At 43.2% G+C, this 24,500-nt stretch overlaps 1 protein-coding gene across 3 annotated transcripts in view; it reads left to right on the top strand.

The window, feature by feature from the left end:
* The window catches only part of SLC28A2 (solute carrier family 28 member 2), a 675,497-nt gene that overhangs the window by 349,367 nt on the left and 301,630 nt on the right, over nt 1-24,500 (top strand). For all 3 annotated transcript variants that reach the window (XR_013609837.1, XM_078684949.1, XM_078684951.1), the window contains one exon: nt 15,677-15,790. Coding sequence is in view for 2 of the 3 variants with exons in the window: in XM_078684949.1 (XP_078541075.1) it covers nt 15,677-15,790 (114 nt within the window). In the remaining variant the exon portion in view is untranslated. The remainder of the gene's footprint in view (nt 1-15,676; nt 15,791-24,500) is intronic.

The following is a 24,500-nucleotide window of genomic DNA, read 5'->3' as shown; positions in this document are numbered from 1 at the left end:
CACCATCTCAACCTCACACACACCAACAGGAGTCCGAGAGTGACGGCACTGTACTTGGAGAGTTACAGGGCAATCACCAGCCTACCTTACCTTCACATAGGGTAGAAGATGCCAGAGGAGTAACACAGATGCAGAGTTACATTTCCCTTTTCAACTCAGCACACATGTCCGGTGGCTACAGAAGAAGTATCAACCTTCGAGAGCTGGCTCCCAACTTCACATAATGATATAAAGGTTCCTGAGTCATGAATAGCAGTGCATGCTGTCTTTTGAATCGTGCTGCTACATTTCAAACACGCAAAAAAAAAAAACTGAAATCTCCTTGGAAAACTCTTCCCTGTATGTTATTAAAGTGTGGAAATAGAAACAGGACTAAGGTTCTAAAAGCCTCGTGGACTGGGCAGTGATGTGTTTGTGGCTAAGAGAAAATTTGCCATGCTGAAGCATTGTCTAGCTGTAGAAGGTAAAACGTTTTTTAAATCATCACCTATAACTGATGGAAATCGTGTAGGTCATAATAATGCTTTGGACATAGAAGAGGGGTTGGATAATGAATGCGAACTGGGCATTAAAGAATCAAAGGAGAATTTGGCAGGAAAACAATCATTATGGTGGAACGCCATACTTTTTTTTCAGAAAACAATTGCCTGTAGAATCAATAGACCAGTTTGTTGCAGTGTTACGCACATTAGTGGCTAGTTGTAAGTACAAAGATCCTTATGAACAGATCTTAAGGGATAAATTAATTAATAAAATATTATTCTCAGTGCCAGCTCCTCCACTAAGGCAGAGTGGCGTCGCCCTACTGTTTCGAGGACCGAGCGGCAGGAGATGAGTGGTTTGCCAACTCCTAAGTGCGCAGTAAATGTTTGGTTGGTCCTCTTGGGACACCCAAATCAGTCATGCATACTTTCCACCTTCTCCATGCAGGCTGCATTACAGCCTGCATAGAGAACATGCCCAGGCCCCCATTTCCTGGATGAGCGCTCATTCACGTCGCTCAGACCAATCACAACGCTACATTGCAGCATTATGATTGGCTGTCGGGAGCCTAATACTTCCTGCTGGTTACTGTATCCTGTTAGAACCGAAGTCAGGAAGAAGAGGATGGAGGAGAGGCAGCGGTCGTCATGTCCCCGTCCCTGCCCTCGCCTCGTGTCACCACCCAAGTCTAGTAGCAGCTGCTACTGATTAATCTGAGAATCTAAGAGAAATTGCTGGGTCTAAAGGAGCCTTCCTTGCACAAGTCTATTAGCATGGCCTAATAAATAGATAATACGTTCTGTTATGTTAAAGAATTGCATTTGTAAAATCTTATTTTAGCAGCAGGACATGCGCCCGAAGTCACTACCTGTTTGACTCTCCCACATCTATGGCAAGGTGGAATTCTTCAAACCAGTCACACCTTTACCTTTGTTGCCTCCTTTTGTTTTGCCACTCAATGGCCTATGTACTTCATCAACTTCCCAAACTCCAGGTTTCAGAACAACTGTTCATACTTCTTCTCTGGCTTAATTAAATTCGACATTTCTCTAGGGTAGTGCTTCTCAAAGTGTGGATCGTGAACTGATCTGATTTTTGGTGGCTCGCCCAAAGTCTAAGCAATAAATAAAGATGCCTTTAAATTCTGTATTTATTTTGTCACATTAGCTGCGCTTTAAAGACAGGGGTCAAGCTATATCTTCTGGTGCTTAATTTTTTAACAAGGGGACTGGTGTTTACAAGTCAGAGAAATAAAAAGTAAAGTGAATCATATGACGATCTTTTGGGGGGGGGGGCCTGACCACCTACCAAGTTGGCCACGTGATACTGAAGCTCCAGTGGCTGAACTGGGGGAAAACACAGTAATGGACCTGTAACTGTATCCAGCATGATCCACCTTTACCAGTGTGCATTGTGACACTCTTATGCTGTGCATGTCACAGGTAGAGTGGAGAGGAAGGTTCAAGACAACCAGACGTGGTGAATTTATGGGCTACCTGGCTTACCTTCAGAGGCCCTGTGGTGACAGGGACCACAGGTGATCCTGAGGTTCGAGTTTGCCGCTTCTTTCCTCTGTCCCCCCACATCCATTTGGTGGACTTGCCTATCTACCTGCGACTCACTCCCATGTCCCGAATCCACCAAGGATGCCGTGCTGCTACTTGTCTAAATATCGCCATGCCCAATTGGTGGGCTCTCAGGATGGCGGGCAGGCCACCATTGCCAGGGACTACATAATTTCTCTGGCGTCTGAGACCTTGCAGTGTTGGGTGCTGCACTGACTCTCATCCCCAAAATTGTCACACAGTGTTCAGCTGTTGCCCAATAGGGCCATAGACCATCAATGCGCTTTCCTCTGGTGCTGTCTAGTGGGCCACATGCCCACACCCATACTGAAGAACGTGGTGCCAGAGGACAACCCGTTGAAGTACAGTCCCTGGTTCACATTACTGCTGAGGTGGGGGGCCTTGGAGGCCTGCCATCGTCTTGCCGCTGCCTCCCATGGGAGCCCCCTGCATGTGGGCCTGTTGCCGATACTTATTCTGCCCCCATATTGCCTGCGAGGTGGTGCGGCCTTCTCCCACCCCCAGATCATCACAGTGGGTGGCTCGGCCCCCCATAGAGGCCCATGATCATCACCCTGGATGCTTCTTCTCCCTCCTGAGGTACAGCGGGAGAGCCCCTTCTGTCTCAACATTGCTGCAAGCCCCAGGTGGCTGAGGATCGGTCGCCTCCTCCTGGGTCACCCCCTTTACCCTGGTGTAGGATGTTCGGAGGTTGCACCAGTGCTGTGTGACCACTGCATGGCCATCTCTCTTTGTCTCGCTTCCCCCAACCGTCTAAGTCCCACGGTGGGTTGTGGACTAGTCTCACCCTGCTCCGGACAATGTGCTGGTGTGCACTGCCTCTAGTTCCTTAACTTGGGCCCAAACCTCCTGGTAATCTGTGGGCGGTCTTCTGCACGACCTTCACCAACTTGTAGGTTTCCCCCCTGTGGGGCACAGTAAGCTGGTCCTTAGGGCATCACTGGAGGGCTCTTGCTGACATTACTCCGCTACCCACCTGGCTTTACAGAACCCATTTTGGGCCCGTGCCTTACTCACCTCACTACACCGCAGTGGATCTGCTTACTACTCCCATCTCTGGACTCTCTGACCTGCAGGCCTGCCAGGGGGACCGCACTACTGTTTCACAACTCAGACTTGAGGTGCTGGCTTGTCCACTCAAACCCCCTCACACTGGGATACTAGACCCACCATCCTGCACCAGTTATGGTTCGAGGCGATCCTAAACAGCAGAAGCTCACTTTTGACAAACCCATGCAATCTGATATCTAGGAGCCCACACCCATGACAGAACAGGGCCCTCCAGGAGGCTTGGACACTGAACATCTGCCCGGAAAAGACAGCATCATGGTGGAGCTGAGATGATGGCAGATTCGATGCCCTTGCTGGTCGCCTTGACACCCTGAGCAAACTCCTTGACAGACCCTCCAATTGGTTGGACGCGACAAAGGAGAGGGTTTCTGGCCTTGAGGACGGGGCGCCTCAAACTGCTAAACGCCCAGAGAAACTACAGAAGCTGCTAAAGGCTGTGGCCATAAAGAACAAAGACCTGGAAGCCAGTGGGCGCCGCAGTAACCTATGCATCCTGGGTGTTGCGGAAAGCACCAAAACTGGGCAAATGGATCTCCCTGTGTAAAGACTACTGACAAACCTAATGAGCAGACAACACTTTACATCCACCTTTGTGATAGAACAGGCAATGTTTCCCTGGGGCCATGTCCCAAACATGGCGCTCCTCTCAGACAAATAATAGCCAGACTGCTCAATTTTTGCAATAGTGATGTGGCCATCAGGCTGGCACACAGAACCAGCTCTTTACACTGGCAGGGTGCTGAAATTTCATTTTTTCCTGACTACAACCTAGTTGTGCAGAAAGCTGGGCCTCCGAGACAGCACACCGTATCTTGAGCATCTCAGGGTGGATGTGGATGGGAGGCCCTGATTCTTTGATGCATCGGCGACTGCACAAGACTTTTGCAGAGAGGACTCTAGAGATCGCACGCCGGTGAGATGCTCCAATCCGGAAACATATCCGCCAGACACCCAGTCCAATGCCAGTGTGGACCTCTTCACCTCAGGAGGAAGTGGGCACTACTGCAACTACATTGACATGCTTTTACATTCTAACTGACTGTGACACGCTTGATCCACCCTGCACAGCACTACAATTCAATTCAATTGCTTATCTCCATAACAAATCCATTTTGCGACCTGTTAAATTTTTTATCTCAAACCCCAAGCAACCACCATGGCATTGCCAGCCCCCCCACCCCCAGTGGTACACACACTAATGTTCATTGTTTTTCTTTCTTGTACTTATTGGGCTGTTTCTTTGGGGATTCACTGGACTTAACATTGCCTGGTGTGGGTGGTGGTGGGGGGATTTCAGATGATATTTACGTTTAATGTTGCTGTTCTCCCATGCATACTAATTGTCACCTTTGTTTTATGTATGCACAGTCCTATTGCAATTTCTACATTAACTGATGTTACCTTTGCACACACATATAGCAAGCATATTGCTTTCATGGAACATTAGGGGCCTTAAAACCCCCATAAGTATAAGCAATTCTTGCAGTATCTTACACAGCATGGCACCCAAATTATCTTTCTGCAGGAGACCCACCTCTAACCAGGTAGACCTCACAACTTGGCCTTCCACTGGAGATCCTATCGTTCTTCTCATGTTATAGTACATAGTCCAGAGGGGTCCGCATTTTGATTCACAAAAGTATACCATACCACCCAGTGACAACTGTCCTCTATGAACATGGATGTTATGCCTAGGTAACTGGTACGCTTGCAGGCCACTTAGTGTTACAGGATAATATCTATGCACCAAATGCAGACTCCCCTGAATTTTTCAGACTCTCCAAACACAATTTTCCAAACTTGACCTTGACCACTCATTGTAGGGGAAGACCTTAATCTACTCATGGACATGTCCCATGATAGAACAGCAATCTTCCCTGCTGGCAAACCACGTTCACTCCACATCCTACATGATATTTGTGACAGGTTTGCACTGTGGGGCGCCTGGTGCCTGTAGGGTTTCCCGCCCCCTTAGCATTCCTTTACTATTCCACTCCTCACAATACCTAGAACTGCATTGACTATTGACTAATTTCTGCTTTACTGGGCCCCTGGGTGGAATCTGTCCACCACTCGGCATGCACCCTCTCTGACTATGCTCCGGTGCGCACCCCCTTCCGTTTCTCAATCTGAGGTATTTGCAAATTACCTTAGCTGTTCCCCACGTTAGCACTGCAGGACACACTATCTTGCTCCACCTTGTAAGATTCAGTGCTAGACTATTTCAGGCTCAACGAGGGCTCCGTCGCCAGACAGGCCACACTGTGCATTTAAAGGCTACATTAGAGCTATATGCATTTCTGAGCAATCTGGAGTACTGGGAGAGCGCCACTGGGAGCAAGCACACATTGAGGAGGCTCTAACTGAGCTAGACTCAGATAGCCCTTAAGATCCGGAAACCGCAATAGGTATTGTTCCTCAGGAAGTTTGCCAAAGCTCCTAAATAAGGGGGAGGGGAATGCCCTGGACACACATTAGACAGACTACTTTGCCCCCTATGGGGAACTTCCTATATAGCAGAATTGCAATTAGGCTCATGATCATGGGTAACTTCCGTTGAAGAAGTACTAAACACTCTTCTCCGGTTCTATACGTAACTTTACACCACTAGACAGTTCAGTGACATATCGGCCCAAACTGCATACTTTGATGTGATGGTCATGGTGTGGCTTAAAACAGTACAACAACATTTCCTCTGCAGGCCCATCATCTATGATGAGATCATTCAGACAATTGACTCAATAGATGGATCCAAGACCCCCGGCCTGGACGGTTTCACCGGAGAATTCTATAAATGTTTTACACATATCCTTGCATTGCGGCTACTGGCAACTCCCCCCAACATTTCAAGGAAGTGGTCATAGCCATGCTCCTGAAACTGGGAAAGTTAAGTAATAAAATACTAGCCAAGGTGTTTTCTAATCGCCTCATGCTACTGATGGATCAAATAATATTTCCTGTACAGTCCGGGTTTGTTACACATCGCTCCACCTCCTTAAATTTACGCAGTCTTCTCAGTCCACAACATGATTTCCGGTCGCAGTAGCCCCTCTTGATGCAGGGAAGGCATTCAATTCATTAGAATGGCTGTTCCTACATGCCACCTTGCACAAACAAGGTATCCCCCACAGATTATCCTCTTTGATAAGTCTGCTGTACTCAGCATTAATGGCGCGCCTCAAAGTTAACTCCTCTTTAACTCAACCAATCCCGTTACTTGGGTACACGGCAGGGCTGCCCTCATCCCCCTTATTGTTTATTTTATGTTATATTAAATTTATAAAGCGCACAGCTACTCGAAAGTACCCCAGTGCTAACAGAAGGAAAGGACCCGGAAGAGCACAAAACAGCCACTAGAAAAGCAAAGTTTTCAATTTTTTCTTAAAAAGCAGGGGGTCCTGGATACACCAGAGCACCCAGGGCAGCGTGTTTCAGGCCAGACTGGCTTTCCGCACAAACTAAACACCACCCAGTATTTGACGGTTAAACCTGGGGGCCTGTAGCAGCCGCTGAGCGGAGGAGCGCAGCTGTCTTCCTGGTGTGTAGAAAGCAAACCTCCTCTGCAGATAGATGGGACCAAGTCCATGAAGAGCCCTATGAGCGATGGTCAACATCTTAAATTTCACCCTCGAGTCGACTGGAAGCCAGTGCAAGGAACGCAAATGAAGACATACACTATGCCTAGACGTCAGTCCAAACAGCAATCTGGCCGCCGAGTTTTGAACAACCTGTAATTTCTTAACAAGGTAGCCCGGGTTGCCTACCAGTAGGGCATTGGCATAGTCCAAACGGGACAGAATAAGAGCCAGGACCATTGTTTCTCTGCCACTGCCTGGCAAAAAGGGAAGGAACTTCCTCAGGAATTTTTAAGGTGCCAAAGCATGTGCCCTCCAGCTTCTTTATTTGCGTAGAGAAATTCAGGTTGTGGTCGAACCAGACGCCCAGATTTTTTGCAGCACTTTTGTCTGCCATAGGACGGGGAAAGCCAGGAAGCCAGAGCCTTTCTTTAAAATTGAAAGTGAATGACCCATAAAGAAGCACTTTCTATTTCCATTCATTGCATTTCAGTTGAGCAATAGCCAACCACTGGAAAACCGAAGACAAACAATACTGGGCCGCTACTACTGAGTCATCCTCTCTGCCCCATAAGAACAAGAGCTGGGTCTCATCCGCTTAGGCCATCACTTTGGCCCCAAGAGACTCCACCAGATAGACCAGCGGAGTCACATAGATGTTAAAAAGTAGGGGGCTAAGTGATGACCCCAGCGGCCCCCCGTGGTTACCTGCATCGGCTCCGAGGAACAGGGAGGAAGCCAGACCCGCTGTGTCGAGTCTTCCAAAAAGGACCTGATCCACCGCAAGGCTGAGCCGGAAACGCCTATATCTATCTTTATCATAGTAATGGATCCACTGGTCCGACACTTAAAACAGTTCCATCTGAGACCATTATGCTGTTGATATACTGCTACTTATCCGTCACCAAAAGAAAACAGTCCTTCGTGAAGTGGTGTGTTTTCGGGGACACTCCAGGCTAATAATCAACTGGTTGAAATACGAACTTTTCCTCTGTCCAACACCACTGCCCATTTTCAATGTTACTACCTACTAACCTGGTGTGACGGCTCTGTTAAGTATCTGCTCATCGATTTACATTGTGGTAAAGAACAGGTCATTTGATTGAACTATGGAACTCCTTTATACGCCTACCGCTATCCATATGGGACATATTGCAATTGTTAAAATGGTGGTCCTTTCCTGTATTTTATATTTATTTCAAAACATCCTGATTACCGTAACCAATTATTTTTTCTCCACATTATTAGGGTTATTATTGAAACTCATTTGGGCCGGTAAACATCCCCACGTTAACTGGGGTGCACTAGTCCTTCAATATGAGAGAGGAGGGATCGGGGTCCCGCACCTCCACCTGTGCTATCAAGCCGCACAGTGCCAATACCCGTATCACTACATGCTGGGTCTGGTGCAGACTCCAACATCAGCTTAAGGCCACAAATATTATACTCACCCACCTTGATGATAGCCGATAACCTATGGCTCCCTATCACCTGTAAGGTCTTGGTTAAATGAATCCTGGCACATTATAACATCCGCAGCTTTGGCAATATTTTCCCAGATGGATATGTACTCTCCCATTCTACTTCATCAGTCATGGGCCACTTTGGGCTGCAACGCCTTAACAGCGCGCTTCGGGGGCAGCTCCCATCCTATCTTTTGGCTCCCTAGAAGTTCATACCACTCACACTCTTGATAGATGGTACTCGTTTGGTGCCCGAGCTGTATCACACATGCCTGGCTTTATTGCCCACCCTCAATAAAAAAATACTCTGTCATTAGGAACATGATTTAGGCTGTCACTTGATGGAAAAAATGTGGACTGTCTGCTGGTTACTGACAAACTCCGTCTCCCCTAATCACCTCCATAAACATAATAATTTCAAGTTTCTATGTCACGCATATATCACTCCAGTAGATCTCCACAGGTTTGATCACACCAGATCCCCCTGAGTGCCCCAAATGCCATGACATGGAATCAAACTTCATGTATATGGACTTGGACTTGATGGCATGTTTCACACTTTTGGTAGGAGATCTTTTCCTGCCTGTCCCAAATGGTAGAGATAGACCTAGACCCGACCCCTTCGTGGCCTTGCTGGGTTATGTTCAAGACCTTTTGGACAGCACCCGCCGGTATATGGCAAGGGCCCTCCTACTCGTCAGGTGGGAAATTGCCCTTCACTGGGGAAAAAGATACCCCGCCACCATTAAAGTCTGGTGCACAAGTTTACATTACTGCAATACCACCAGTGAGCTATACGTCTCACTCCATCTTCCAGGCCAAGGGATATATGGCAGTCCCTCCAAAATTATTTATTAACAGTGACAGGTTCCTATCAACAAACTCAGAACATGAATGGTTCAACACACCATCACACACCACACAAAACCCCTTCCTACTCTCCTACTCAGCCTGTCTCTTCTGCGGACCCAACTCAGTTTCCCGCAGCACGGTCCTTACACCTTTCAACACAAGCTCTAAAGCACTCTCTCCTCCACCACCCCTCTAGGTAACATGATGCCTGGAAATGCCGCGAGGTATGAGAAAATACCCCTAAAGTATAGTTCACCATACCATATATGAGAAAACATAGTTTGATGATTCTGTACATTGTTTTTTGTTTATAGTTTGATTGTACACTAAAAGTGGAAGCTGCCTAAGAGTGTGTACCACTCTCCTTCATTGTTTAGGTCTCGCCTACGCAGCGCGCATGCACTGCTTAGGAAAGAGACCTCTTGAGATCGTTGCAGCTTTCCAGGCAAAAACGTGCACGTGTTGCATTGCTTTCAATGCAGGGCGTGCACGTTTTGGTGATTTCCTTGCGGGAGCGTGCAACGTCATTTGGTCGCACGCTCCCACAAGGGAAACGCTGCCTGCTCTCAGCCGCACCCCCCCTCGTGCGCGCCTGCGCACAATGCTTGTTTTTGTAAGCAATGGCCGAACACGCACACAACTCCCGCTTCTCCCCCTCCCCACCTCGCGTGCGGCCAATGCTTGTTGAATCAGGCAACTGGACGAATATTTTCTCGCACTTTAAATTGGAACTGTCACACTCAAAGATTCTTCTCTCAGTCCCACCTTTTCTCCCCGGCAGAAGGTGCCGCCCTCTCTAGCCATGAAGTTGGTCTGCTGTTGCTCTTGTCACTTATAGACGGAATGGGGGCTGTAGAAGGCGCAGCGCCCAGCTGAAAGGCAAAAAAGGGGCTTGGAATGCCCGGGGCGGATGCGAGGGACACCCGAGAACAGCAGGAGCCGAGCGGGCCACAGGCGTGCCACAAACTACTCCTGGCTCGTGGACTCGTGGGCCGAAGGGCAAAGAGTGGGAGGCATCCACACGGGAGGCAGGAGTGGGAGGACTCTGTCAAGACATGTGAGTACGGATTACGCACAGATCACTCCAGCATTGCATTACTTACATGAGCATCCTTACCAGCCTCACGCACATCCTAAGGCGTACTGGACACGCACACAGAAGCTTGCAGTAGGGTCCCTTACCTAGTAAGCTATATTAAAATCTATTATTTTACCAATTAGCACAGGTAGAATAGATTTTCTCTCAACATTATCCCTTATCAATATTATCCTTATCAATTTCTTTCTGCCAGGGCTTGGGTAATGAATGCACATGTGCTGTCATACCAGAAACAAACTGTCACTTGCTCCGCCCACCCACGCCCTCCCCTCTCCACTCCCACCCTCACTCAATTTCTGAGTTCTAGCTGCTTACTGTTTCCATATTCCACACTGCATCAACACGAATCACACAAAACATTCACTTTAACGAGCCCGAGCCTACTGCCTTTGCCAAAGCTTATTGGTGGTAGCCAAGCAGATCCACAACAGCAAAGTTTTACAAAAAAGCACGACTAAACAAATGAAGTATTGTCAAAGCAAAAAGGCTAGAAGCCAACGCCAGACTTGGGTGCTTTGCCAATTGTTATTTACGGTTCTGCTTTTCAAAGCTTTAAGTGGGCGGGGTCCCTCCCTTTTTTTGGGTAATTCAGCGTGATGAAATGCTAAAATCCGCTTTGCATTTAAAAAAGAGCCAATTTCGCATGTAGGCGAAAATTGTGCTCATGCTTAGAATACGTCTGCGATGATTTATATTGCATATATATGAACAAGTCTGGTATTTCAGAGTAGTGTGGAAAAATTATATTTATTAACAACTAGCCTATTGAATCATTAAAAAAAACAAGAAAATCATTATTATTGCTAGCTATATTCTGCTGAGAGGAAAGTCAAGCAACGCCACGGTATTGTGGGGTTACTGTAAATATGAGATTTGACGATGTACTGAATAAACCCTCCCACCCATCCATCTGTCCATTATTGGAAGCATGCATTTATCCAGCCATACTTTTAAACCCAGACACACTCTTTTATACAGGCATCTATCAATCTATCAATGTATTAATTTACCAGTGCATCCATTTTATGAAACTTTGGAACTGTGTTGCTATGTGGGAATGCTCATGTTTGTTAGTGAGTTTACAAAAAAAACAGCTTTAAGAGTTTGGAAAGTATGTGGCTTAATTGTTTGTGCTGCTAACTTTGGAACTGAGCAACGAGGTCCGAGTGTATAAGTGGCCGTAATAGCCTGTGTTTCTTGGCAAATAAAGTCCTTAATCGCCTATGCCTAACCCCTTAAAAAATGCATCCTTGTGTAACGTAAATGGTGCTTGTGAAAGTGCACCACATAATTACACTCTACTAAATGCAACATACACTCCACATAATCACACTCAGTGCTACATAATTATATGCTACATTATTTCACTCCACTCAATCAACATACATTCAAAGTAAAACAACTCAGTGCCATATAATTACACACCACATAATTACACTCTACTAAATACAACATACACTCCCCTTACTACCACTCAGTGCCACATAATTGCACGCCACATAATTACACTACTCAATGCAACATAAATACACTCCTCATAATACTACTCAGTGCCATATAATTACATGCCACATACTTACACTCTACTCAATGCAACATAAATACATTACGCATAATACCACACAGTGCCACATAATTATATGCTACTCAATGCAAGATACACTCCAAAACCGAATCAGTGCCACATAATTACACAACAGATAATTTTACTCTACTAAATGCAACATACACTACACAGAATACCACTCAGTGCAACATAATTATATGCTGCATAATTACACTGCACTCAATGCAACATACACTCCAAATACCACTCAGTGCCACATAATTACACACCATATAATTACACTCTACTGAATACAACATAAACTCGCCATAATAACAGTCAGTGCCACATAATTACACACCACATAATTACACTGTACTCAATACAGCATAAATACACTCCACATACCACTCAATACCACATAATTATACGCAACATATTTACTCTCTAATCAATGCAACATAAATACACTCCATATAATACCACTCAGTGCCACATAATTACGGGCCACATAATTGCACTGTACTCAATGCAACATACATACACGCCACATAAATGCACTCTATACCACAAACCACCAATCAACAGAAATACACTCCACACCATGACACAATTTCACTAAGCATAATTTCACTCAACACTACAGTTCCAAGCCACACAATTCAAATCCACACATTTCAATACACACCCCATAATTATACACCGAACAACATAATTCAACTACACAACTCCACAATCCACAACGTACCACCAATGCACACCATATAGTGTCACCACCTGAACACCAAACATCATTCACCACCACCATTTTGCATCAGTGCACCACGTAAACATCACGTCAGTCTGCCATTGGAATCTAGCATCTGTTAATTCTCCCCTAGTGTCCGTCCACTGCTTGTGGTATAATTAAATTACTGTTTTCCAAACTCCACTCTCCCATTATTTATGTTCCGCTCCCCCTTAGAAAAACATTTTTATAACAAACAAGCATAAGAAGAGGCAGGAAGAAGTTAACAGCAGTGCAAGTACAAAAAAACTAAAAGACATTTTGTTATGTAAAAATCTTTTTTTATCAAGTTTTTCAGTTGTATATAATGTTGTCTTGATTTGTATAAAGGTAACAAAAAAGCTTAACACTTTTTATGATTACTTTTCAACATAATGCACAGCAACAACAACGCTCTACAACATAGCCAAAAGTTCTGGCTAAACACAGAAGGTCCCAAAGGCGAGACCTATTGGCTATGCCAAAGCTTGTTTTCTTCTTCCATGTACCGCTACAACTGTCTAACCCATTCTCTCCTATGCTATAGGCAAAGAGTTGTATTTGATGATGTCGTGGTTAGGATTTGGAAGACTGTCATGACGTGTTATGCACCTGTACTATACACAATAATAAAAAAAATGTTTAAAAAAAATTACATGCTTGTTGGGATACATGAAGTACGAAAGGAATGACTGTAGAATGTCTTTTTTGTGACACACTACCAAATGTAAATACCTCTAAATTAATTGTACACATTCAGAAGTTAGGAAAGCGAGAAGTAGGCACATTCTTTGTAATTCTGAAGTGTGAGAGAAACGATTTTAATAGGATCAGAACAAATCAAGACGCTTTCCTTCGGAATGCAAAAATAATAAATATTCACTCTAACCAGATTTCCACACATTATCATTTGTGTGGAATATAGTTTTATCAGTAAAAATGTATGTCTGTGCAAATTTAGTGACTATTGCATTAGAAAATGTGCTGTGTGTAAATGACAATGCACAACCACATGATGCTTTCGTTACTTGAAAAATCCCGTGCCTCATGTCTATTAAAGCTAGATGGGTCACATAAGTTTGTTGTATTAAAAAAGTGGTTCTTAGTTCTAAAACATTTGGAAACCACTGATCTAGGGTATGTAAGGGTGAAGTGAGAGGTGAAAGAACTCTGTGAAAGGGTTGCATACTACAGACAGTGATGAATTACTGGGCATACCGGCAGCAGCTAAGAAGATGCTGAGGTGCTAGCACTGCGTGAGGGTGGCACTATAGATGATTAAGTTAATTAAGTGTCTGAAACCTATTGCCTCAACCCTTTCCAAATGTGTGTTGAAGGTGCGAGAGGTAAGTGTGCCAATGTGGGCAGATTCTTGTTCAACGTACACACTTAGTGACAGGGACACATGGGACACAGTAGGGAAAAAGGAATTGTAAGAGACTGATGTAGAACCAGAATGTTATCATGGAGTGAAGTTGCTTATGGTGGGATATTTTACTAACGTCTTACAAAGGGAGGAAAGCAGATGCAATGGTGGATATAGCTGAGAAAGGAACAACCTTGCTGGGTTGGAGAGATCAATGTGCAAAGTGTGTTATGAATTGTATTAGACTCTAACCATCCTAAACAAGTAATGGTGATAGTTCAAGTTGCATGGAACAAGTGGCTGCATGATTTTATTAAGTTGTTTAGTAATAAGTTAGGCTGTTGTAAGAAATGTAGTCATTGTATTGTTTTGAAGGAAAATGCAGTGCAGAATGTTCACAAAGTGAGGATGTTCCTTTGGTGTTGAAGGTACCACTAAGAAAAGAATTGGATAGGCAATGTGAAGAAACCGTTATTAAACTACCAGAAGAATTAGAATGGCTTAGCCTCATAGTACTAACACAGATGGGTGATGAAAAGGTACATTCGTTTGTAGATTTGAGGGGTACAAATTAGAATATATAGATGAACTGGCATTTCTTGTCGAGCATTAAGCAACTGTTGGCCACTAGAGGGCAGAATGTTCTAACAAATAAAACCGAGGCCTCTCGGAGCTCGAGGGGGCTTAAATCCCCTCAGGCACTGAGAGGCCTTTGTTCACAGCAACAGCTGGGATCAAACACAACATGGAATGATGCTCTCTGGGCTTTTACCAGTCCGTAGAAGCACGGAGCACTCCATTGTATTAAATGGAGTGCTCCACATTTCAATGTTCTAATACTGTTTTTGTACTGCATAAATGCTTTACTCAATACCTCTAAGTTAAGCCTAACTGTTTTTGCGCCAAGCTACCAGACGGTTAAGCACAGGTTAATTTCAGTGACTTTTGTGATTCACCCTGACAAGGTTTGAGGTTGTTGCTTGAGCAGGATTTTCACTCCCCTCAGTCAATAACCCAATTTCTTACACATGTGCTTTGCAGAAATGCAAGACATTATTTAGAAGACCCACATCTCTTGTATTAGGAGTAATAATGACTCCACTGTCTAGAAATATTGCATTGTGAATTCTAATGATGTACTGAGTTGTATGGCACACCACCGGTTACACTGACAAACTTACAGTGATTGCTCAGTTTAATTCATAAAAGGCAAAGGAACATTCCAGAGGGAGTAAGCCTTGGACAGGGGGATTGTTAAATATTTCTTCCAGCATGTGCCTCGTGCTCCCCTCACAGAGAGATCCTTTCACCAGTACGAGCCCAGTCTGCACACCACTAGGGTAGCGTGGACTGGGCACACACACACTACGCCCATCTAAGTGATGGAATAGGGCAATACCCATCTCTACAGGAGAGTGGAGTTAGATAAGCCCAACTGCTACCACCATCCCGGCCCACCCACCGTGGGACCTACCTTGTCCCCTAGACTGAGGGCATTCTGGTGGCCCACAAATCCCATCACAGCCTTTGGGGCTCCATGGCACCACCTGTCAGTCGCAGATGAATATCATTATTCTATTATTTCCTAGGACCCCCTCTGTGCCTTGTCTCTTCATTCCTGAAGGTTTACTCATGGGCAGTGTACACTTGAGAACAAAGTAATGTCTCTCTTCATTTTATAACGCTTTTTAATCATGTTTCCTTTTTCTTGTACGTATCCTGGTGTGTAATGTTGGTTTGATGCCATTATTCTCTTTATATTATAACTATTAAATGCCATGTGACCGGTTTCCCATATGATTCATTGCTTCTCCTGTTATTCTTTGACTCTAGAACAGATTGTGTGATTGCCAATACCTTCTTTCATAGGTGTCCTGGCGAGCAGTGCTTTGGGGGCTTGGCCTGCAGTTTGCTCTTGGGCTCTTTATCATCAGAACAGAGCCTGGATTTCAAGCTTTCCAGTTTCTTGGTAATGAAATTCAGGTAAAGTGCAGTAACTTTGGGATGTTTTCTACCCCGAGGGCAGTCTCATAGAAATCTGCCAATACTTGTCCACAAAGCCCTTCTGAAGTGTGTATGATTGATGTTTTGCTTCAGTTTTGGTTTTTTCATAGCTGTTTAAGGGGATTAGCTCTCAGCATACCTCAAGCAGAGGGAAGGATCTGGTACTTGTAGCATGAATAGCAATCTATTTTGTCTACCTGCAAATGTGTGAGGTCTTGCAGATGAAGAATACGTAGGATGGTTGTCTCTCCTTAGAGAACAATTAAGTTGAGGTTCTGAACATTTAAATGTTCACTTTGTCATCCTATCCTGGGTCTGAAGAGCGAAGTCTCTGCAGTGTCCCGTGAGTCAGCTCTGACCAATCAGGGATTCTATCCTGAGATTATTGGGGAGCTCAGCACTTGAGAGGCTATGATTTTATCATTATGATTTTCATGCATTGTGGAAAAAGCATAACCTCTCATAACCTTTTCATTGCATTTCACAAAGGCGGCAATAAAAAAAAAATCATACCCTAATACGCAGGCAGGGTATGTAAGGATACGTGTAAAATGTCTGCACACCAGTATGCTTCTGATTTCTGAAAGGGCGAGGAATTTCCTAATCACTTCTGTTTATTATTGTTATAACAGAATCACTAAGGAGGATTTCTGCTGTTCATTCGAAACTGCAATGTGTAACAGGAATCGGAGACAAGTGCTCCCTTCAGAGGGAAGGGGCCTATGCTCCTATATTCACCACACGATGCAGATGACAGGATGTGGAGCGAGGGGATTTCCATCCTTTTTTCACACATGTAACTAATGGCAGGATGCAAGAGTGGGCATAGCTTTATCTGTATGATGTGGGGCTAGGGCAGAGAGTACACCCACTATGCTCTCAGAGTAAGAGTAGGGATACTAGTAGTAACATACTTTTTTTTTGATCTGTTAAAAATTATAAAAAGAGTGGAACATACCACCATGATGAAAACGTCATAATTCAGATACAAATAAAAATGACATTAAAACATTTTAGTTTGTATAACCCTCGTATGGGATGGTACCAAAGAGCAGCAGATTATCGTAACAGCAATGTAAACATGTCCATGCTTTCTGTTGAAATTAAAGTGTTAATGCCAACGGAAAATGGAGAGGGAGAAAAGTTCAAAACTGTTAAGCATAATTTACTGTCCAGTTTCTTAAGACACTATAGTTTCATATCCTGGAATATTTACTGGTAAGATCATGTTTGTGCCTAGGGCTTGTCATCGAAAGGGGCTTTGAAAGAAAGGGAGTACAGAAACATGTCTGAAAAAGACTTAGGCCGGCTACTTCATACCCTACTGCCAGGTTCTTATTTTGGTGTTCCATTCTTTCCAGTGTTTTGTGCTGACTCTTTCTTTTCTAGTTCTTGTGCTGCTAGGGACAAAAATTTAACAGTGTTACAAGACAGTTGAACTGAAGAACCGCTGAGGCATTTTATGACGCCCACTCTGCAAGTACAGAGTTTCTCGTAGGATTGGCCTTAAAAGTTGCGTCCTTAGGTTATGTAGTGCCGGACAGATGCATAATAGATGTAGTAGTGACACTGCTCCATTGCCACAGAGGCGCAGTCCAGGGATGGCCAGGTCTGTAGACATTATGGGATGAGATCTTTGTTTGAAAACGAACCCAATCTCAGTAAGGTCAATTTCCGCTTGTAGTGGTCTCTGAAGCATTCTTGCAGATAGGATTGTGGTTTCATATGCTATATGGTAGGGATACATATATATATCCCTACCTAGCACTACCCCTCTTCTGAGAGCATAGTTTCATCATTTACAAAAACTATGATGAACAAGCACTGATAAAGTCAAAAGGCTGGCAGCCAACGCCACGCATATTGTCTTTGCCACTGCTTTTTTCTGGCAGTTCCAAAATAATTTGGGGAAATAAAGGCAAATGCCTGCTTTTTTTATTTTTAATATTTATTTTTTATTTTTACTATGGCATACAACTTTCTTTGAAGCTATTTATTTAAGTTGTTCTATTGATGAGTTGTGAAGCACAAAAACTATATCTGTCTATCTGTCTATACATGTATGTCTATCTATCTGTTAGACCTGGCATCATTGACGTGGGTTTCCCCTGTATTTTTGCCTTGACCTCCTGTGTTTGTGTGTGTTGGACTCCGTTTTGCTGTTCTAGATGCGTTGGGCACTTTGCTACTGCTGTTTAGGGCCAAAGTGCAAGTGCTCCCTTTGTAAATTATTGTTATTGATTGGTGTTTCCATGATTGCCGTTTTTGATTTTTAGTCAGCCCCTGGTACAGTGCACTGTGTGTGCCCAGGGCCTGTAAATCAAATGCTGCTAGTGGGCTGCAGTAATGATTGTGCCACCCACCTAAGCAACCTGTAAATGTAACTCAGGTCTGCCATTGCAGAGCCTGTGTGCAGTCTGGTACTGCCATGTCGACCCTGGCAAGGGCACCAACTTGCCAGGCCCTAACCTTCCCTTTTCTTACATGTTAGTCACCCCTAAGGTAGGCCCAAGGTACCCTTGTGGGCAGGGTGAAATGTATGTAAAAGGTAGGACATTCCCTGATGTGTGTGGCATGTCCTGATAGTGAATTAATGCCAACTTCGTTTTTCACTATTGCAAGGCTACCTGTTCCCATAGGATAGAATGGGAAGATTGCTTATAACATTTTATAAGCATAACAACCTCTGGGAACAAGGTAGGAAAATAAAGTTTAGTATGCCTGAACTCAGAATGTTAAAACACATCTTTTAGGGACAGATGTAGGTGACCCAACACCGGTCGATAACGGCCGAAATTACCGAATTTCGGCCGTTACTGACCGGTATTGGGCATTTCGGATGTAGGTGGCTACATTTCAGATTCGGTAAATTGGTAATTTAAGGTATCGGTAAATTACAGATTCCTTAAAATACCGAATCGGTAAATTACCGAATCTGGAATGTAGGGAGCACTCAAATGAGTGCATTGAACAGTTAAGGATTCGGTATTTACCACCAAATAAAGGTTGGTGGTAAATATTGAAAACCTCAATAAAAAGCAATTTTGTGCTTTTATTACTGTGCCATGCGGCACACATACATGCTCTTAGGGCATGTATGTGTGCCACATGTGCACCCATGCACTATTCAGGGGTGCAGCAGGGTGTCAATGTGACACCCTGCCACCCTTGAACATGGTCCCCCTATTACCGAATCGTTATTTACCGAATCAGTTTTTACTGATTCAGTAAATACAGAATCAGTAATTCCCAATCATTCCTATGGGCCTCCAGGCCCATAGGAATGAATGGGAATTACTGATTTGGTAAAAACAGAATCGGTATTTTCCGATTCGGTAAATACCGAATCGGTAATACCGAATCCTACCAATTCGGTAAAATTTACCGAATAATTAGCTAAATCCCATTTACCGATTCTGAAATACCGAATCGGTAAAATTCGGTATTTTAGAATCTGTAAAATAGGATTACCTACATCTGACCCTAAGTGAGGATGATTTTTACATTCTGTGTTTGAAAATACCATTTTTAGAAAGTGGATATGTACTAACTTATCTAACAATCATATGGGGAGAAGGAAATTCTGATCCAATTCAGTTTCCTTAAATATATATCAAATAATCACAGGGAAAGGATCACTTGTCCTGCATAACCAGGGTATGCAGGAAAAACGTGGGGTGTCTCAAGATAAAAGACCCTCATGCACATGATGGTATGATCGTAGTAGCGGTATATGTTGGTTCTCGGCTCTTCATTCACGTGTGTGCATAATCATTGGGGCAGTATGGTTATGCAGCCACCACCCGGAGGATCTTACCCATGGTTAAAAACAGTAGTGATCGAGTGATGTGGACAGTGCTCAGGTAGGAATTAAAATACCCGGACAGCCAGATGTAAACTTTATTAGGTCTGGATTCGGGTAGCCCGTCAGGGAGTAATTAAAGTTGTGCGTTTCTGTGAATGTATAAGGGGTTCTAAACGCACTCAAAAAGTAGTGATCTAAAATATGGCCAACATGTTTCAGCCCAATCTGCCTGGTTAGGTCTTATGGGCTTTCTTCAGGACCAAAAGGTGCAATAGTGATAGTGAGTGTTTATAAAGAATACTGTTCCATCATAAACAAGATAAGAAAAGGAAAAAATTCAACATGTTTCTTTTTTTATGGGAGGTCACACTGAACCTGTAAAATAAAAACAACAATGTGCGCACAATATAGGGTAGGGGTAGAGGAAATAGAGACACACAAAACAATACAGTACTTCATTGTTTTCCAAAATCAATTCTTAGCCATCCTGTTTGCCTCTGCTAGGTTTGTGTATTGCATGTCTGGCTTTGGAATGACAGGGGCTGCGGAGGCGCAGTGGCTCCAGAGAGCCAAGTGAGTCAGAGCTTCGCTGAATAGACCTGGCCTGCACTTAGAGTAAGGGGAGGAGACTTCCTTTCACCTGAATGGGCCTGGTCTGCCTTTCACAATGCTGTCTCCACCTCCTGCCAGGAAGCTGCACCAGAGAGGACAGAACTGGTTATGACCAATCACAGGGCTTCTCTGCCACCAGAGAACAAAGGATTTTGTAGTATAAATATTGGGGCCAAGACCCCAGACTTTTAGATAACTTCTGGGATTCAAGAGGAACCTTTGCCAAGAAGAAGAGCCGGAGAAGCTGAAGAGGAATACTGCTCCTGTGCTGTTTGCTGTCTGGGGTTGGCCTGCAGTGGCTGCTTGCTGCCAAGGAAATAAGAAAGCACTTTGCTGTTTGCTGTGTTCCCTGCTTGAGGAAAATCTCCAAGGGCTTGAAACTGAGCTTGCCTCCTGTCCTGAAGTCTCAGGGACACAAAGACTTCATTTCTTCTGTCTTTCTGCATCTGTTACTGCTGTTTCAGCTGCCACAGAAGGAAATTGCAACACCAACGCTGGCAAGGGACGCCATAACCTGCAGCAAAGCCATGGGCACTGCTCGTGACGTCTACAACACACCATCGCTACTCGCACCGCAGCCCCCACTTCACAGACGCCGGGTGCTTCATCAAAGCAGAGCCGATACTCGACGTGGGTGACTCCAGAATCCACGACACCGCACCGTCATAAGGAACCGCTGCCTTGCCGCCAACGTGACATTACCTTCCCGATACAGTAAGGAACTGACGTCTCACCTCCTCTACATCGCAGTAAGGAATGGAGACTTCACCTCCCCTGGGGTTGTAAGAAACCAACACCACCCAGTGCACACGAAGCATCACCTCCCTGACGCTGTGCACCGTCTTTGCTTTAATTGTTTCCAAGGTACTGTTCTTTGGGGGTCTGCTTGACTCTGTGCACTTCACGGACGGTGTAGTACTTTGGGATTTTCATCTGTGACGATGTGGTAATAACTCCAGGTGGAGTTATTTGTTGCAACAAACTTTATTTGAGTACATAACCTATTTTTAAGGATATCTTGATAACTGTATTGTGGATTTTTGTCGTTTTGGTTTTTTTTGGTTTAGAAAAAGATTACTTATTTTTCTAAACTGGTGTGGTGTCCATTTGTAGTGTTTTCACTGTATTACTGTATGTGTTCACAAATGCTTTACACACTGCCTCTGAGATAAGCCTATCTGCTCTTGCCAAGCTACCAAGGGGGTGAACAGGGGTTATTTTAGAAGTGTATCCCCCTTACCCTGACCAGAAGCAAGGGTCCCTACTTGGACAAAGGTGCAAACCATTGCCAACTAGAGACCCCCATTTCTAACTCTATTTATCTATCTATCTATCTATCTATCTAATATATACTGAAAATGAACTGGACTGAAAATGAACTGAAACCAATAGCTTCAAAGAGAGTTATATGCCATAGTAAAAAAACATAAAACAGATATTTGCTTTTATTGCCCCATAATGTTTTGGAACTGTTAAAAAAAAGCAGTGGCAAAGACACTATGTCTGGCTTTGGCTGCAAGCCATTTAGATTTGTCAGTGCATGTTTTGTCATGATTTTTGTATATACAAGAGTTTATACTACTAAATATCAATTCGGCTAGTATTAATACTGTATGGGATACCTGCAAATGTAGCATTAGGGGGTTTGCTCAACAATATATACTGAGGTCAAACGCTGAGAGTCGTCGAGCTAATAAGAGAATTACCTCTACTATATTATATACTGAACAACAACTTGCTGACGCTACGCGACACTCAAAAAATGCTATTGATGAGATTAGACTAAAGTTAGCTGAATTACAGGCAGGATTAAAAAAAAATTTAAGAGAAAGATATAGTGCAAAAATACATAAATATAAATTTGCTCAATATGAAGGTGGGGATCGTATAGGCAAAGTACTTGCTTATAAAACTGCGGATAAAAAAGCCAAAACTAAAATCAAGGCAATAATAGGAGCAGATCAAGGCATTTATGAACAAGCAGATCAAATATTAAATGAATTTGTTAAATATTACCAAAATCTTTATACCCCCGATAATATACTCTCTAAAAGCACAATAACACAGTACCTTAATAAACACATAACAACACAAAGGGTGTTAAATATAGAAGCTCTCCAGCAATTAAACTCAAAAATAACATCATTTGAAATAAAACGTGCAATCGACGCTTTACCGCTAGGGAAGGCAGTCGGAGAGGACTGTCTGCCTTTGGAAATATATAATCTTGTGCCCAAGAACTACTACCATTGTTAGAAAATGTGATAAACTCAATTCTTTTATCTAAACAAGCACCAGCATCTTGGAAAATTGCCAAAATAATCTTTTTTCTCAAAAAAGGCAAACCCGAAAAAGAGTGCGGTTCATACCGCCCAATTTCTTTACTCAATTCAGATGCTAAAATTTTCTCTAAAATTCTCGCCAACAGCCTTGCCCCTATTATGCCTGATATGGTTAACTCACAACAGCACGGCTTTGTAATGGGTAGAGATACCACCGCCCATGTAAATATGGCAATTACAGCCTTTGATGTGGCTGAAACTATTCACACCCCACTCGGCATGATCATGTTAGATGCGGAAAAGGCATTTGACCGAGTGGGGTGGGAATACTTGTGGGAAGTATTAAAGAAAATGGGAATATCTGGACCTTATTTGGATTGGGCAAGCTCACTATACGATGAACCACTGGCTAAGATAAGCTATGGGGGTAAAGATTCTGTTAACTTTAAGATAGGAAGAGGAACAAGGCAAGGTTGCCCCCTTTCCCCATTACTTTTTGCTCTTTCTCTTGAACCTTTTTTAAATGCATTAAACGATCAGGTTAATATCATTCCGGTTAACCACGGGGAAAAATCCCTCAAATTAACAGCTTTTGCCAATGATATTGCAATATATACAATAGACATAAATAAAGCAATGCCCGGGATTATTAACGAAGCGGAAAAATTTGGAAAAGTATCTGGGTACAAACTCAACGTGAGTAAAACACAAATTATTGTTAACTACACCCCTGATGAACCTATATACGATATCTGCCAAAATGCTATATATTTAGGAATTAAGTTAGCTGCTAATGTGGGAAAAATACTAAACATGAACTACGAAGCTTTCCTAAAAGAAACTACTTTAAGTTTTAAAAAATGGCACAAGATACCGCTTAGTTTAATAGGACGACTTAATTTGATAAAAATGAAGGTATTACCCAAACTACTTTACCTATTCAGGGCTATACGACTTCAACCTAATAAACTCTTCTTTAAAAAACTAGATGGCATATGCAGCAGCTTTTTATGGGGGTACAAAAAAGCACGAAGGGCTATTAAATTCCTGAAATTGCCAACATCTAAAGGGGGACTCGCTTTTCCGGATTTTAATCTCTACTTTCTAGCTACCTTTTTTCGTCGAATAAGGAGTTTAATAAAGAATGAAATTCCACTATTTTTTCACCAATACATGTTAGGAACTGAAAGTAAACAATTCTTACTTCGCGCACACGACCCGAATTATTTTAAACGGGTTAAATTCAAGACGGCTAAGCACATCAAAAAAATCTGGGATCAAATTTTGTCCATAGGCAAAAGCTCATTTTTTAATGCCGAACTTAGACTCTGGAATAATCCAGGTCTTCCTGGTATTTTTTCTGATGGGACAGGAAACCGATGGATTAGACATGGAATAAATACACTCAGAGACCTTTATGGATTAAACGGTATGTTAGATTTTGAAAGCCTGAAAACAACAAACGGTATAACTAATGATATGTACTTTAAATACAGACAAATAAGAGATTTCCTCTATTGCAAAATGAAAATAGCGGAAGTTACTCAATCGGACCTATTGGAGTGTATATATTCCGATAAAACAAAATCACTAATAAAATTGGGCTATCAACACTTAGTTAAGGGTAAGTGTGATGATACGATTAAAATTGCATTAAAATGGTCTGGTAGACTCAATATGGATATAAATCCTACACAGATTGCAACGGCACTATCCCATTTAAATAACATAGTACACTCTTCCAACCTTAGATTGCAACTCTATAGAACAATTTCAGAACTTTATTATACACCACAAAGAATATCTACCTGGACACAGGGGAATTCAGCAACAGATAAAACTAAATGTCCAAAATGTGACTTATATGCGGCTGGAATTGAACATATGCTATTTTCCTGTCCCGCATTATCTATATATTGGAACGGAATAATGGAAATCCTAAAAGATAAACAGATAACAACTCCGGTACTCTCTGTACATTTAGTTTTAT

Source organism: Lissotriton helveticus, chromosome 3_2 (genome assembly GCF_964261635.1).
Source record: "Lissotriton helveticus chromosome 3_2, aLisHel1.1, whole genome shotgun sequence".
Lineage (NCBI taxonomy): Eukaryota > Metazoa > Chordata > Amphibia > Caudata > Salamandridae > Lissotriton > Lissotriton helveticus.
Note: the sequence above shows the minus strand (reverse complement) of the source record. Positions and strands in the feature narration are given on the sequence as shown.